General features: G+C 42.5%; 1 protein-coding gene across 1 annotated transcript in view; it reads right to left on the reverse strand.

Annotated features, from left to right (window-relative positions):
* Nucleotides 1-16797, reverse strand: part of FCHSD1 (FCH and double SH3 domains 1) — a 79590-nt gene that overhangs the window by 7893 nt on the left and 54900 nt on the right. The window contains exons 14-18 of the mRNA XM_072145660.1: nt 12760-12888; nt 6178-6261; nt 4044-4203; nt 1883-2088; nt 188-272 (exon numbers count right to left, since the gene is read on the reverse strand). Coding sequence (XP_072001761.1) covers nt 188-272; nt 1883-2088; nt 4044-4203; nt 6178-6261; nt 12760-12888 — 664 coding nt within the window. The remainder of the gene's footprint in view (nt 1-187; nt 273-1882; nt 2089-4043; nt 4204-6177; nt 6262-12759; nt 12889-16797) is intronic.

Below are 16797 nucleotides of genomic sequence, written 5' to 3' on the forward strand. Positions count from 1 at the left end.
CATAGTACAACAATGTCATGGAATACACCTCCCTTCTCTATAGTCCTGTCTGCCCTTCTCTACTCCCCGAAATAAAATGCTACACTTGTGTATTATGTATATATATATATATATAAAACTAACGCTAGTGAGATGAAGTGTCTGTACCTTGTAGGTAGACATGCCATCAGTATAACTTGTCATATACCTGTCTCAGTAGCGGAGAGTCTTTGGCCGGCTGCTGGGGAGAGCACAGGAGGAGAGAAGGACGGTGGAGCCGGGGACGGCAGATCCTGCAGAAACAGAAGCGACAGAATGTGAGCACAAAGGAGCAGGAGAAGAGGGAAGAAATCACGCGATAACTTTTTGAGGCCAACCTGCAGGTATAAAAATACCATCAGTATTGTACATTCACATACAGCCATCTACTAGAAAGTACATAATGATTACTATTATTATATATTATATATCAGCATTCAGTACTGCCTGTGTAGTGTAATGTCAGGAATGAGTTGGGGGTTCAGTGGCCTATGGCTACCATATTATTCCCCTTCAAAGAAAGGAAAAATGCTATATATTACTACACAGCCATGTAATAAAAACACCTTGGATAATACACAAGTGTATAAAAAAAAAAAACTTCCATACTCACCTTCCGGCGCTCCCCGATGCTTCCCGCAGCTCCTCCTCCTTCAGCTCTTCATCTCTAAGGAAGCGGGTAGAGACGCGTCCATACACTCCGGGAGGCTGTGACTAATGCATTTCCTACCCTCGGTTTATACTCAAGTCAATAAGTTTTCCCAGTTAGATGGCAAATAAGGGGCCTCAGCTTATACTCAGGTCGACTTATACCCGGATCTATAAAAAATAAACTCAGTACTCATCTTTCCAAAATACCAGCTGGCTGCGCACACACTGTGATGTCAGCTGCCTTCATGTCATTGTGTGTGCATGCCCATCGCGCATGGACCTGTTGCTACCCGTCCACAGGAATCAAGAAAATGACCTGTGGGGGGCGTCCGAAAGGGGAGTTTGTTTTTCATGTGTTTCTCATAGTGGGCTGGCTATATACTGGGGGTATGGGCCGGCTAGCTATATACTGGGGAGGCTGTGACCAATGCATTTCCCTCCCTAGGCTTATACATGAGTCAATAGGTTTTCAACGTTTTTTTTGTGGTAAAATTTGGTGCCTTAGCGGGTTGGCTTGTTCTTGAACATATATGGTAGTTATGTAGGGGAGACTGTGGACCAATGCTAACCCATTCACGTAGTATTAGGTGAAGTAGGGACCTCACACTTTTTTGTAAAGTCGATTTAATGACGTGGAGATATCAAAATCCTCTATATACAGTTCTCACAGCTCAATGGTAACTGTTCAATGGGAATATCGATAATGATAGGGAGTTATAGAATGATAGAAAAAAAACTTAGAATTAGTGGGATCGGCAGTACTCTGATTCCCCCTTGTGGTAAAAAGCAATAATTGCATAATATATTCAAACAATTATAGAATTTTCTCAAACCTGAAGAAGATATATTAGAGACACGCTATATCATTATAAGGAAGTAATAACCCTTTTTAGACACTTACTATAAATGCAAACACAATGAAATGAGGTAGAACAATTATTCTCTTTAGGAAAAAATTTTAATCACCCAGCATAAACAGCGACGTTTCAATGTAATAAAGACTCACAGGAGTCGAAACGTCGCTGTTTCTGTTGGGAAAATAATGAACTTCACCTTTTTCACATGGATGCCCTGAAGTGCTGTTGCACTTGATAAAATCTGGTTCAGGATCTGGATCAGGACCACCTAGTGTGCACCCGCCAAAAAGGACTTTGAACAGATGAGTATTACGGTCTATTCCAATTATAATATTACTAGTTTACATTGCACAGACCTGCTGAGAGTCCGGATCATCTCCTGTTAACTCCTCAACGACAAGCGATGGAAAGACTCCGACACGGCCATTAAACTCTCCTTTCCAAAAGCCGTCATCGATTCCCCCTTCTTCCCTGCGGATGATTTGGATGATGGCTCCTTCAGGGAACGTGAGCTCTTCTTCGCTTTGACCTTCGTAGTCATAAAGAGCCCTGGCCAGAGACACTGCAGAGAGGGATAGTGCTGTCAGATACGAGCTGAAGGGTAAAGTCATAAACCTTCTTTTTCACTATATTAAAGGGGTCCACATGCCCTTGGCTCATCACCCAGGACCCGACTCTACGTTCCACAGTTGCTCATATAGTTATGTACCAGAAAGGAGAAGTGTGACGGTGGACCCGGTGTGTCCAGGCGTTGGCACTGTAACCCCAATAAGGCAATGCACCTTCCAATCACCATCACAACAATCTTATACAATGATGATCTGTGAATAGTGTGATGTAACATGGCATGACATGACTACATAGCCATGGATTGGCCCTCAGAAAGACCAAATATGTACTGGAAACCCTTTCCTTGGTGTCCGGGTAATGTGGCAGGGGTGCAGAGTTAGAGGCCATATGCAGAGCAGAAAAATTCATGTACAGTGATAGACAAAGTCCATCATGGTTCTCCAAACAACCCCTTAATGCCCCTGTAATCTATCAAATACATTCCCTAAATGTGATTAGAAGACTACAACAGTAAGGCACCAACACCAGCGTGATCCCATCCTTATTAAGTGGCTATGCCAGGATATTTTTTATTGATCAGTGATCAATATCAGATCTATATCCATTATCTGACATTCCCACCGATCAGCAGAGAGACTGAAGTGTAAAGTTGAGCAATGTAGCTCTGCTTGGTATTGCAGCTTAGCCTCATCAATAAGACTAAATGAGCCAGCAAAGTATCCTTGTCGATCCACATATTAAATTTATGAAGGAGACGACTATTGAATAGCAGATGACAGGAACATGAAGTGGAGTAAGACGAATGCTTCCTTGTATGGATGGTGAACATGTGACACCAAAGTGCAGCATAAAACAGAAAGGATTTGTGGGTCAGCTGGGAAAAAGAGTTAATCGGTTGACTTCCACCAAGACATGGACATCGTACTAGACTTTCCAGCCCTAAAACTATAAAAACTTCAGAGGAAAGTTTTATCGTGGGAAAACATTCAGCAAAACAGGAACCTGTGCATGCAACCTACTAATCAATAGAAGGGATGGAAAAAATGGGGTACGGAGGGGGGTCAGGAATCGCTGTGATGCAAAAGATGAACACATGGTTGGTGCCCAACTAACATGTACAAAGACTGGTCCTTACCACTGATGGGCTATGACAGCAAGAAACCTGCGCCAATGACAATGCTAAAGAAAACAGGTGAAAATCCAACGACAATGGAGTGTTGGAAAATCATCTTCTGGTCAGATAAATATAGATTTCTACGGCACATAAGTGATGGGTAAGAATTTGGCACGGGCAGTAGCCAATGAACCCTTTCTGGCTGCTGGAGGTGGAGTAATGGTATAATGGAGTAATAGGGAATGAATCCTTATCACCCTAGGGTCCTCTCATACCTGTAGATGCATGTATGGACATCAGGGCTTACCTACATTATATGGCCGACCACACTTATCCCTCCATGATAGGGGGTCAGTGCACCATGCCACGAGGGTCACATGGTCATGAATTGGTTCCAGAACCTTGACAGCAAATATTCCTTACTTCCTTGCCTTCCACATAATCGGATGATCATAAATATCAGACTGTTCCTAATAACAGTAACTCTCCGACATTCTTTATTTGGACTTTTGTTTGGGATTTGTGCAGAAAACGGTTCTTGTGCCACCATGTCTTTAATTTTTTTCCTTCAGGAATCTATATCTAAATCCTAAATGTGCCATAAAAGACTGATGGGTGGAGGGCGGTGAATCCCACTGGAATCACAATATGTAAGGAGAACGGAGCTCTCCCAGCCACCTTGGCTTCCGCAATTTTCTGTTAGTTTGTGTGGTCATAGAAATTGAGTCTCAGGTGTAAATCCAGTGATATATGGAAAATGCTACGACCAACATGGCTGCACTTCTTATAATAGAATTGGCCGGAAATTATGAAAATGTACAATGTAAACCTACCTGCAGCATCAGAACGGTCCAGTTCCAGGATCCCGGAAAGGGAATGGGCTCCAGAAAGTCCCCCGATGTGACCAGCACTGAGAGATTCTGAAACCCTCTGGTTAATGTAAGTTATGTACTTTTCTGGGACATAACCCACTTGTCCATTCTTGTTCCGAGCCTTAAATGAAGATGTAGAAAGGTACAGATTGTTATCCTGAGAGCCTATTTGGAGATCAATGAATTTCACTTCCATTTGTGTGAGGACTGTATGTACTCTCCAGGCCCAGATAATCACTTTTACACTTGCAAAATAATGTCTGCGATTACAGAATGTCAATTGAAGGTCATCAGAGGATAAATGGGAATATCTATAGATTTACCCAAGAGGATACTTCTTTTAACTGTTTTATAGTCTGAATCCCTTGTGTGTGGTACCTCCTAATTTCTGTATATCTTCTGCCATTAGATAAACATTTTCTATCCTATAGCAGACTCTGTTACCAAATTTTACCTCATTAAACTACTAGTCTCTTAAAGGGGTATTCCCATGAAGACAAGATTCTTAAATATACTCAGGATACCAAAATAACCCACTTATTACACAGTTATTATGTCACAGTTACTTTAACTTTCATGTGAAACGGAAAATAGAAGAGTCATATTTTACTTGAAATGAGACAAGTTCAGAGGCTGCAGGGGGAGAGTCACTTCAGATGCCGCATCTTCAGTTTTGTAGCAACTAGAAACATGCTGCTGGTGTCATATTAAAGATAATAATCTCATCTTTCAGATCGCTTGCTTATGGTTCTGTGAGTTGCAGAAATGGATATATGGGCAGTTCTGTAGAAATAGGTGGAAACTGTATCTCAAAGATGAGATCCTTATCTTTACAATGACACCAAAGCATGGTTCTGGGTAATAAAGAACCGAGAGAGATTTCACACACAGCTGTAGATATAATAACAAATTTTACTTTTTTTTTCTTCATGACTTGAGAGACTTGATAGGATAATGTTAATAATGACATGCTTTTGGTTGATTTATCAGACAACTAAAAATATTAAAAAAAAACCACATTTTTGGTGACGCTTCCAGCCTGGTGGAGATTGGTGGTGATCGCTCCTCACCCCTCCATAGGGAACCGGGAGGCCACGCTGCAAAACAGGCAATAGGAGCCTGCTTGGCGCAGTCAATTGAAAAGTTGTCTATTGAAAAGTTGTATATAATAATCACTTTTTTAACAGCAACTTTAACTGTGGATATGTCTGGTTTTGTGGCACCAAAAATCCTTACATAACATTAAAAAGAAGATTCTGGGGCTTATTTACTAAGGGCCTGTGGATTGCATTTCTGTCGGATTTCCCAACATATTCAGGATTTGCGATCGGATTTCGGCACAGAGGCGCCGGCTTTCATGCGACAGATATTGGGGGGGGGGGCGGGCCGTCGGACAATCCGACGGATTCGGACTGAGCGCGGGATTTAAGATTCAAATTGTGTCACATCCAATGCACTTACATGCACCAGGAAAAAGATGGTGAACTCCGGAGGACCTGAGCGGGGAAGCGACACATGCAGGATATTCAGTGCACGATTTAATTGAATCGCAGCAGAGTGCATTGTCGTCGGACAATGCACTTTCGGGAACTCCGAAGGACCGGGTAAGTAAATGTGCCCCTCTGTGTTTCTTTGTGCCACGGTTCACAGGGTAGAACTTGCGTGCCATCTGCACAAGCTATGAGCAAACAGGACTTATATAGCTGTATGGCAGTCAATAAAGTGTGGATAATGAAGTAAATTCTGGTGACAGGTTCCCTTTAAGCCACACTTGCAGAGCCCTCCTCCCCTTACTGTGATCACAGGTTATTTGAGCTGTAAATGACCGTCCCATGCTGACATGAATGAAGCGTGCAGTCTGTATATATGACAAAAATAGAATACAACCCACCATATTTATATACATAAAGGCCTGGGGCACCGTAACCAATTTAGTCTATTAAAACAAATAAACTTCCCACTTTTTCTTAATCGCACTCAAACCTTCCACAGTGATCAGTATATGGTTATTACCATTTTATATAGCACCAGCAAGCACAGGTACAGTATAGAGGACATCTCTCTAGAAACATAAACCTCTGAGATCCAGACTGACCTTTACCCACTCCTCCACATCTCCATCCTCAATGACCTCCAGCCTTTCACCTTGAGTGATGGTCAGTTCATCAGCCTGAGAAGCCTTTGGAATACAGAAGATTGAAGGAAAATTATTATAATTCCTATGTTCATTATGTCACGTTGCTATCCAATATTCGATACAGCTCTACTGCCCACATTACCATAATACAAATAGACGCATTAATCAGATTAATTAAATAATTATTTTGATTTCCTTTATGTCATTCATATATTCCAAAACAGTTTTTTTTTCACAATGGTAACTTTGTATCTACAGGCTACATTAAAAGGAAATCAAGCATTAAACACCAAGGTCCCTTTTGCACTAGCGTTTTTCATGCGCAAGTTCTGCGCATTTATGATGCACTCCATTCTGACCCATTGGGGCTCATTTACTAAGGGTCCAAACGCTGCACTTTTCTCGGGTTTCCTGAATATTTCTGTTTTGCGCCAAATTGCCCCGGGATTTCGGCACACGCGATTGGATTTTGACGCATCGGCGCCGGCTTGCAAGTGACAGAAATGACGTTGGTGAGTGCCATCCTTTCCACAAAAACTCTTGTCTTTTTCATGTACAGGCCATGAATATCTGCTGCCCCCACCATCCATTTGTGAATAGGGGTTATCCGCATAACACTCTAGACCAGTACAAATCGAGACAGCCACGACAACAACGACACAAGCAACCACGCATTCCATTTGTACACTCATATCATCCGTTTGCCTACAAAATCCATCAATCCATCAGGAAACATTGGCCCATTCTACACAAAGGTCACCCATCTGTTACAGAATTCCAGCAACCATTCCTTCCTTGTTTTAAGAGGCCCCCCAACTTGAAAGACAAATTGGTTAAAGCCGACATAGGGACTACTTCCAAAATTTCCAGACAATCATTTCTGCGGACACCCAAAAGGGGTACATTCCCGTGCTTGCACTGTGCTCAATGCACTAACATTCAGAGAGGGGACTCATTCACACATCCACTGTCAGGCAAACGTTACTCCATCAGAGGCTACTACACGTGTGACACTGATTACTGTGTTTATCTCATTAAATGCCCATGTGGCCTAGCGTACATAGGGGAAACTACCCAGCGTATCCGTGATCGGATATGTAAGCACAAGTCCACCATTCGTCTCAACAACACATTACTCCCCATACCTGCCCATTTCCTAGAAGCCAGGCATTCCATAAATCAACTTAAATTCCAGATTATCGAACATGTTGAAATGCCAAGGAGAGGAGGGGATCGAGTTGGACTATTAAAGAAGCGTGAATCCTACTGGATACACACATTACAAACATTACAACCAGATGGACTCAATAGAGACTATAATATACAAAGCTTTTGCTAAGCCTATTACATTCCCAGTGTCTAATTAATGTGTTTTTTACAGAGACGATAGAATCTCCTGATGCTGATTCGTTGACACCACTACTAAGGATGGGTAAAATAAGCCTGTTCTCTGTATGCTCTCCAACTGTTTTCCAAGTGTCCCCCACCCTAAATCTCTCAATTTTTTCCTATTTATCTTTTCTGGATTTTATCTACCTTATTTTCTATTTTTCTTTCTTTTTTATTATCCTTTTTTCCCCTCCATGTTCAAAATCCATTCTATACCCATCGATGTCCAATATTCATCATTTTTCAATTTTTTCAATTTTTTCAAAAATTCTTTTTTTTTTTTTTTTTTTTTTTGTGACAACTTCCGGTCCCATACCGGAAGTTGCTGTCACGATACCGGAAGTACACTCCCCTGGGGCTTTAAATAGCCGCCGCCAGCAGGAGGAGACCAGCGCCACACTCCACTAAGCGGCATAGACCGCTATTCCTTCTGGGCAGCGCTACATTGCTACAAGCATACCTCCCTTTACTGATTCCACTTTACAGACTGGTAAGCTGACCTTTCATTGTATTTCCCACAGGTATTTTCTCTGAGATTGGACCAGATATGCCTTTCATGAACCTATGAAGACCATTGTATCTGTAATCACCACTTGTCTTTAACATTGTTTGTGACTCCATGACAACTGCTATTGCTGTATTGTAATGCCTATTTTGGAGTTTGCTCCCTCTTTATTTTGATGCACTCTTGATGTCAATATCGCAATATATTTGTGACTCATTTGTATATATGTAAATAGCTTTTTTGGTGTTTATATAACATTCCTCATGCACTTTTTTGTACTATATTCCACAGAGTTTGATAAAGGTCTATTGTTGACCGAAACGTCACGTATAATAGTTTGTATTAATAAAAAACTCCCTGCAACCTATACAGTGTGACTGGAGTCCAAGATTTTCTTACACTATATGGGATTGGGACCCTCTCCAGTGCACCTGCATCGAATACTTGATTAAGTGTGCAGCCAAAATCCAATTTTTAAACAGATGATACCCTTATTTTGGCTTGCACCTGTTATACCATGCCACTAGGAACCTTTTCGTACAACAGCGAAGAGTCAGCTGACATCCTGTCGCAACCTACTATCTCCACGGAATTTCTTCACATTCCAACTAATGAGTTCAAAACAAGAGACTTGGAGCGGACATCAAAACAGGTATTAAATTCACAGCTACACTGTGCAACGTTATCTGAATACCTCAAAGTCCAACGGATACCTAGGGGACTGCGGGTCCCCCTAAGACCAACTTTTTTTAAGGATAATAAGGATTTTTGCGCAAGATACGAGCAGATTTTGAACAAATGCTCATTGGACCTTATGACCCTAACCGTTGAATATCTACACAAAGAGATCATTACTCTTCAAGACAAAGTCACTAGCATTGAGTCTCAGCTCCAAGCCACTGTCACCACAGAAGAACTAACTTCCCTACAGACCAAACTTAAATCTTCTCTCGACACATTCAAGAAAGAGCAAGAGATAAAAAAACGTCAAAAATTCTTCAGGGACGCTGAGGACTACTTGAATGACAGAGTCTATAAATGGCAAGACAACTTCCAGTTATACAATGCACGACGACGAAGATACAGATCACCCGCCACCTCTTCAGCTTCCAGTATGGAAGGGGAATACCAAGAACAGCAGGCTTCTGTTTTTTTAGGTACAAATCGAGGACGTCAACCAAGAGGAAGACGAGGAGGGGCAAGAGAAAACAACCGGGATCAACCACCCACAATGGCAACTCGATCCCAGGTAGGGACCCTTCACCCATCATACACCAGCTCCCCGATAGGGACTCGTCACTCATAGTAAATATCTCCTCCATATCCCTTAGTCCTGCTGAACTCCTTCTCCTCCAGAAAGGTTTATCCTTTTGTCCATCTTATAAATATGATACCTTTTCCCTTGACATGGATTTGCAAAGGTTTTACAGGAATTTAAGACTCAAAGCCCATTTCTCTGATGCTACACACACAGAGAATCCCAGGAGCCCGGTGAACCATGTGAACCAGACACATCCCATCAATCTTAAAAATCTTGGCCTTAGAAATAAGAGCACATACATGCCTCCCAAAAACTCACATGCAGTCGAAACCTTCGTCTCCCTTGTTGAGAGAGACGTTACCCAATTCAGACACAACATCAACACCAATAGAATGCATGCATCCAATAACCTTTCTAGTACTGACAAAACAGCCCTACTACACCTTATGTCCAATAGGGAAATCATCATCAAACCGGCAGATAAGGGGGGCGCGGTGGTGATTCAGGATAAGAACAAGTACATTAATGAGATCTTGTCCCAACTCAGTGACACCACTATTTACCATAAACTTGAGAGAAATCTTACTGGCAGAATTACTACTGCCATACAAAAAACACTTGACAAATACAATACATTGGGCATTATCGATTGGGATGTACGCACCTTTCTGACAAAAATCAATCCCATTACTCCGGTCATTTACACATTACCCAAAATCCACAAAAACCTAACCAACCCTCCGGGGCGCCCTATTGTAGCCTCCTCAGATTCCATCCTCTCACCACTCTCCATCCTCTTAGAAAAAATCCTCACTCCACTAGTCAAAACTACTCCGTCCTTCCTCCTTGACACATCCGAATTTCTGAAACTGATCAAAGACATCCACAAAATTGATCCTGGCACCATTTTTGCTACATTTGATGTAAACAGCTTATACACTTCCATTAAACATGAACTAGGCATCAGAGCAGTACAGAAATTACTTGAATCCCACGAATATCCACAACTCGAGATAGAATTCATTATAGATCTACTCAAATTAGTACTGACTGAAAACTTTTTTATGTTTCAAGACAATTACTACATCCAAAGGCAGGGTACTGCCATGGGTTCCAACGTGGCCCCTCCATATGCGAACACATATATGGCCGATTTTGAAGAAACCTTCATTTACCATAATCCTTTGTTTATCCAACATTGTCAAATTTGGAAAAGATATATTGATGATGTGTTCTGCATATGGAGGGGCCCGGAGAATTCACTCTTAGAATTTCTGACATACCTCAACTCTAATCGCCCAGAATTACAATTCACCATCCATCACGACCTTACGAAAATTCAGTTCCTTGACACACTTGTCATTAAAAAAGAGGACGGCACCCTATGGTCTGATATATATACAAAACCCACAGACCGTAATAACTTACTTCACTTTTCCAGCTACCATCCTGAATCCACCAAACGTTCCCTACCTTTTTCCCAATACAACAGGGTTGAACGCATTGTCAGTAAACCTGAACTTGTCGATACTAGGTTAGAAGAAATGAAGACTAAATTTGTGAATAGGGGTTATCCGCATAACACTCTAGACCAGTACAAATCGAGACAGCCACGACAACAACGACACAAGCAACCACGCATTCCATTTGTACACTCATATCATCCGTTTGCCTACAAAATCCATCAATCCATCAGGAAACATTGGCCCATTCTACACAAAGGTCACCCATCTGTTACAGAATTCCAGCAACCATTCCTTCCTTGTTTTAAGAGGCCCCCCAACTTGAAAGACAAATTGGTTAAAGCCGACATAGGGACTACTTCCAAAATTTCCAGACAATCATTTCTGCGGACACCCAAAAGGGGTACATTCCCGTGCTTGCACTGTGCTCAATGCACTAACATTCAGAGAGGGGACTCATTCACACATCCACTGTCAGGCAAACGTTACTCCATCAGAGGCTACTACACGTGTGACACTGATTACTGTGTTTATCTCATTAAATGCCCATGTGGCCTAGCGTACATAGGGGAAACTACCCAGCGTATCCGTGATCGGATATGTAAGCACAAGTCCACCATTCGTCTCAACAACACATTACTCCCCATACCTGCCCATTTCCTAGAAGCCAGGCATTCCATAAATCAACTTAAATTCCAGATTATCGAACATGTTGAAATGCCAAGGAGAGGAGGGGATCGAGTTGGACTATTAAAGAAGCGTGAATCCTACTGGATACACACATTACAAACATTACAACCAGATGGACTCAATAGAGACTATAATATACAAAGCTTTTGCTAAGCCTATTACATTCCCAGTGTCTAATTAATGTGTTTTTTACAGAGACGATAGAATCTCCTGATGCTGATTCGTTGACACCACTACTAAGGATGGGTAAAATAAGCCTGTTCTCTGTATGCTCTCCAACTGTTTTCCAAGTGTCCCCCACCCTAAATCTCTCAAATTTTTTTTTTTTTTTTTTTTTTTGTGACAACTTCCGGTCCCATACCGGAAGTTGCTGTCACGATACCGGAAGTACACTCCCCTGGGGCTTTAAATAGCCGCCGCCAGCAGGAGGAGACCAGCGCCACACTCCACTAAGCGGCATAGACCGCTATTCCTTCTGGGCAGCGCTACATTGCTACAAGCATACCTCCCTTTACTGATTCCACTTTACAGACTGGTAAGCTGACCTTTCATTGTATTTCCCACAGGTATTTTCTCTGAGATTGGACCAGATATGCCTTTCATGAACCTATGAAGACCATTGTATCTGTAATCACCACTTGTCTTTAACATTGTTTGTGACTCCATGACAACTGCTATTGCTGTATTGTAATGCCTATTTTGGAGTTTGCTCCCTCTTTATTTTGATGCACTCTTGATGTCAATATCGCAATATATTTGTGACTCATTTGTATATATGTAAATAGCTTTTTTGGTGTTTATATAACATTCCTCATGCACTTTTTTGTACTATATTCCACAGAGTTTGATAAAGGTCTATTGTTGACCGAAACGTCACGTATAATAGTTTGTATTAATAAAAAACTCCCTGCAACCTATACAGTGTGACTGGAGTCCAAGATTTTCTTACACTATATGGGATTGGGACCCTCTCCAGTGCACCTGCATCGAATACTTGATTAAGTGTGCAGCCAAAATCCAATTTTTAAACCCACCATCCAGCCTGTGATTTCATGTCAGACACATCTGAATGCTGTATTCCTAAACAACAGCTGATCAGTGGGCGTCATGGACACTCCATGGTGGACATCCACCTATCTGATTATTAATCTATTCCATGAATAGATCAACAAAAGAATCCCAACCTACAACAATAACAGGTTGCGATGTGCCCAGTGTCTATATCCACTTACCTTGTAGTTATACAGCACGTGACAAGGTGTTGGGTACGAGCGGTTACCACTCAGACTAAGCGGCGATTCTTCAAATATCTCCTCACCGTCGTCCATTTCCTCAAACTCTGAGAAATCAAAATCTTCCATCTGGAAAAAATTTAAAAATAATAGAAGGGAATAAGCTACACAGCTCATAAACACTCATTGCTTTGCTGCTATGTAATCGACCCTTGCTTTCAGTGAATAGAAATCTGTCCGGGTCATGTGATCATCACACAAGTGCATGGTTCAGAAAGATGACATGGCAAAATAGCAGAAAATACTTTTTCACAAAATACTGTCATATAGTATAAATACAATTCTCAGCCAGAAAAATGACAGTTAAAAAGGTATAAGTTTAATTATAATCCTTTAAAAAGGTACCTGACGTACCAAACACACACACTATCAGTAATCAATAGGTAAACACACCAAAGCACTACACCCTAGTGCCGATACATAAACATGTGAACAGTTGAAAACATGCTCAAAAACTCAAGCCGGTTAAAGGGTGGCAAGTTGGATTGGTTACATACCTTGAGGGACCACGTGCTGTGTAAGATCCCTCTTGGATATACACTTACCACTCCTTGTCTAGCCGGGTTGAGAGGGCCTGCAATAGGAGGGGGTAGAGACTTGTATTCTCGTGGGTCCGAAGGGGGAGGTGTGAATTATGTTCTACATACACCCTATCCCCCAAGACTCCCGTCCTAACAAGGACAGTACCAAAATCCTGTCCCTAATCCTTATTCAAACAAAACGCACACCTCCCTGACGCGTTTCCACAATCAAGCTTCATCAGAGGGAGAGTATGTACTGACATGGACAAGTGGCCCTATGAACAGAAAAAATATATGGGGACACCAGTTTTAGTATTCAAAGTTAGTGCCTCCAACCAGAAACCTACAAAGGGTTGCATTACTCACCACATAAGTCCGTGGTCAAGTCCCAAAGAGGTGCTAAGTAGGGAGGGAGTGCCCTCTCAGACCTGCCATACCTCATGTTCACACCGGTAGCTTGGTGTGTGACCCAATGTGCGGTGTGCGCCGGGTTTAAATCTAGACGGCCACGCCCCCTCGTGACGTTTCCGTTCACGGTGGACTTACCGATAGGTCCCCCAGTGCGTCCGTCATAACTCACTGGTTCCCGTGTATACAACGCACTGGTTGCCGAACCGGAAGTGTCCCACGTCACTTCCGGGGTGGCGGCCGGAGTTAGTTACAGGGGTTGCATAGCAACCACTGGTGCAACGTGCGATTATGTTTACATCGCGAACGTCCTGCATAGCTCTTTATGTAAATAGCGAGGCTATTCCGGTATACAAGCATAGATAAGTTATATCCGGATGCACAGATAGGTAAAAATCAGGTTACATCCGGATGTGCCGTATGTCGGCATGAACAATAGTTCTTAGAAGTTTATTGACAAGTCTGTCAGTAGTGTAAGAGAGAATGCCATTGGGGTCAGTTGTTGTGACCTGTGGTTAATATATTATATTAAGATGCATATAGGGCTGGTGTGCCCGTGGAGAGCATATTTCCATATTTAAGATGGAGAATATAGTCTAATCTAGAGATAGTTGGTAAAATTATTATGCTAGAGGTCTTCATATAAAACATGCATATTGCATCTGGACATTAAGACCGCCGGGTGCCACTGTATTCAGGATATATATCCATTTGGCCTCTCTTTGTAGGACCCTTCGGTCCCAGTCCCCTCCTCTCTGTGGGGGGGGTACCAACTCAATCCCTGTGAATTGTATTGCTGAGGCCTGTCCATTATGTGCCATGTGTATGTGGCGTGCAATAGGGGTATCTCGATTGTGTTCGATATCACCCAAATGAGCCCCGATTCTCCTTCGAAACTCTTGAATAGTCTTCCCTACATATTCAAGTCCACAGGTACATGTCGCCTTGTAGATAACCCCTTTCGATCTGCAATTTATGAAGTCCCTAATCGTGTACGTCCTGTTATTATTCCTTCCAAAGAAGGTTTTACCAGTCTTCAGGTATTGGCATGCTATGCAGCCGCTGCATTTAAAACAGCCACATATCTTTTGATCCAGCCATGTACCACTCTGAATGGGAGCCTTGTAGTGGCGATGCACCACTCTGTCCCTGATTGACCTGCCCCTCCTAAAGGTAATGGCAGGTCTATCTCCAATGACATCTCTCAAATCGGGGTCCATACATAGGATGGGCCAGTGTTTCGTTAAAACCTCTTTGGCCCGATCCGCCCCATTATCATATGTGGCAATCATTCTCATTGGTTGCCTTTTTTCCCCTTTCTCCTCATCCCTCTTTCCAGTCAAGAGGTCCTGTCTTGTCCTACTGGACGCAAACTGGTATGCCGTCCGAAGACAGTTATCCGGGTATCCTCTCTCCTTAAACCTATCCCTTAGGTCGTCCGAAAAGAGCTTGAACTCCTTGTTATCACTGCAGTTACGTCTCATTCTGAGATATTGGCCTTTTGGGATTCCTCTGCACAGTGCCCTTGGATGGTTACTTTCCCATCGTAGCAGGGAATTGGTAGAGGTGGGTTTGCGATAGACCGAGGTTTGTAAACTCCCATTCGTGTCTTTTTTAATCATTACATCCAAGAATGGTAACTCATTCGGATGAATCTCACATGTAAAGCGGAGTCCAATATTGTTATTATTTAGATTCTTCACAAAGGCACAAAAAGATTCCTTATCTCCCCTCCAGAGTACGAATATATCATCGATATATCTAAGAAATAACTCGACTCTATCCAAATCTTTTGGGGGGGTATCTCCAAAAATGATCGTATTCTCCCACCAGCCCAGGAGCAAGTTTGCGTAGGTGGGGGCGCATGGGCTCCCCATCGCAGTGCCCCTGAGCTGGTGGTAGAATTTCTTATCAAACAGAAAGAAGTTATGTGTCAAGGAGAATTTTAGAAGATCCACTACAAAGGCATTATGTGGGCCGAAATGTCTGCCCTTGGTGGAAAGGAAGTGCTCCACTGCCTCCAAGCCTTTAGTGTGTGGAATGGAGGAGTAGAGCGCCTCTACATCAATGCTTGCAAGTTGTATCCCGTTATCAATGTGGATCCCTTCTAAATGTCTGAGTAGATCAGTGGTATCCCTAATATACGAAGGCAGCGATAGGACAAAAGGCCTAAGAATTTTGTCGACATAGATACCGATATTTTGGCATAATGAGTTTACACCAGATACACCACACACCACACTTACCGAAGATACACAAAGGGGTAACCCCCCTGAAAGGAAGACCTATTGTATCTGGTGTAAACTCATTATGCCAAAATATCGGTATCTATGTCGACAAAATTCTTAGGCCTTTTGTCCTATCGCTGCCTTCGTATATTAGGGATACCACTGATCTACTCAGACATTTAGAAGGGATCCACATTGATAACGGGATACAACTTGCAAGCATTGATGTAGAGGCGCTCTACTCCTCCATTCCACACACTAAAGGCTTGGAGGCAGTGGAGCACTTCCTTTCCACCAAGGGCAGACATTTCGGCCCACATAATGCCTTTGTAGTGGATCTTCTAAAATTCTCCTTGACACATAACTTCTTTCTGTTTGATAAGAAATTCTACCACCAGCTCAGGGGCACTGCGATGGGGAGCCCATGCGCCCCCACCTACGCAAACTTGCTCCTGGGCTGGTGGGAGAATACGATCATTTTTGGAGATACCCCCCCAAAAGATTTGGATAGAGTCGAGTTATTTCTTAGATATATCGATGATATATTCGTACTCTGGAGGGGAGATAAGGAATCTTTTTGTGCCTTTGTGAAGAATCTAAATAATAACAATATTGGACTCCGCTTTACATGTGAGATTCATCCGAATGAGTTACCATTCTTGGATGTAATGATTAAAAAAGACACGAATGGGAGTTTACAAACCTCGGTCTATCGCAAACCCACCTCTACCAATTCCCTGCTACGATGGGAAAGTAACCATCCAAGGGCACTGTGCAGAGGAATCCCAAAAGGCCAATATCTCAGAATGAGACGTAACTGC

This window comes from Engystomops pustulosus, chromosome 4 (genome assembly GCF_040894005.1).
Source record: "Engystomops pustulosus chromosome 4, aEngPut4.maternal, whole genome shotgun sequence".
Taxonomy (NCBI): Eukaryota; Metazoa; Chordata; class Amphibia; order Anura; family Leptodactylidae; genus Engystomops; species Engystomops pustulosus.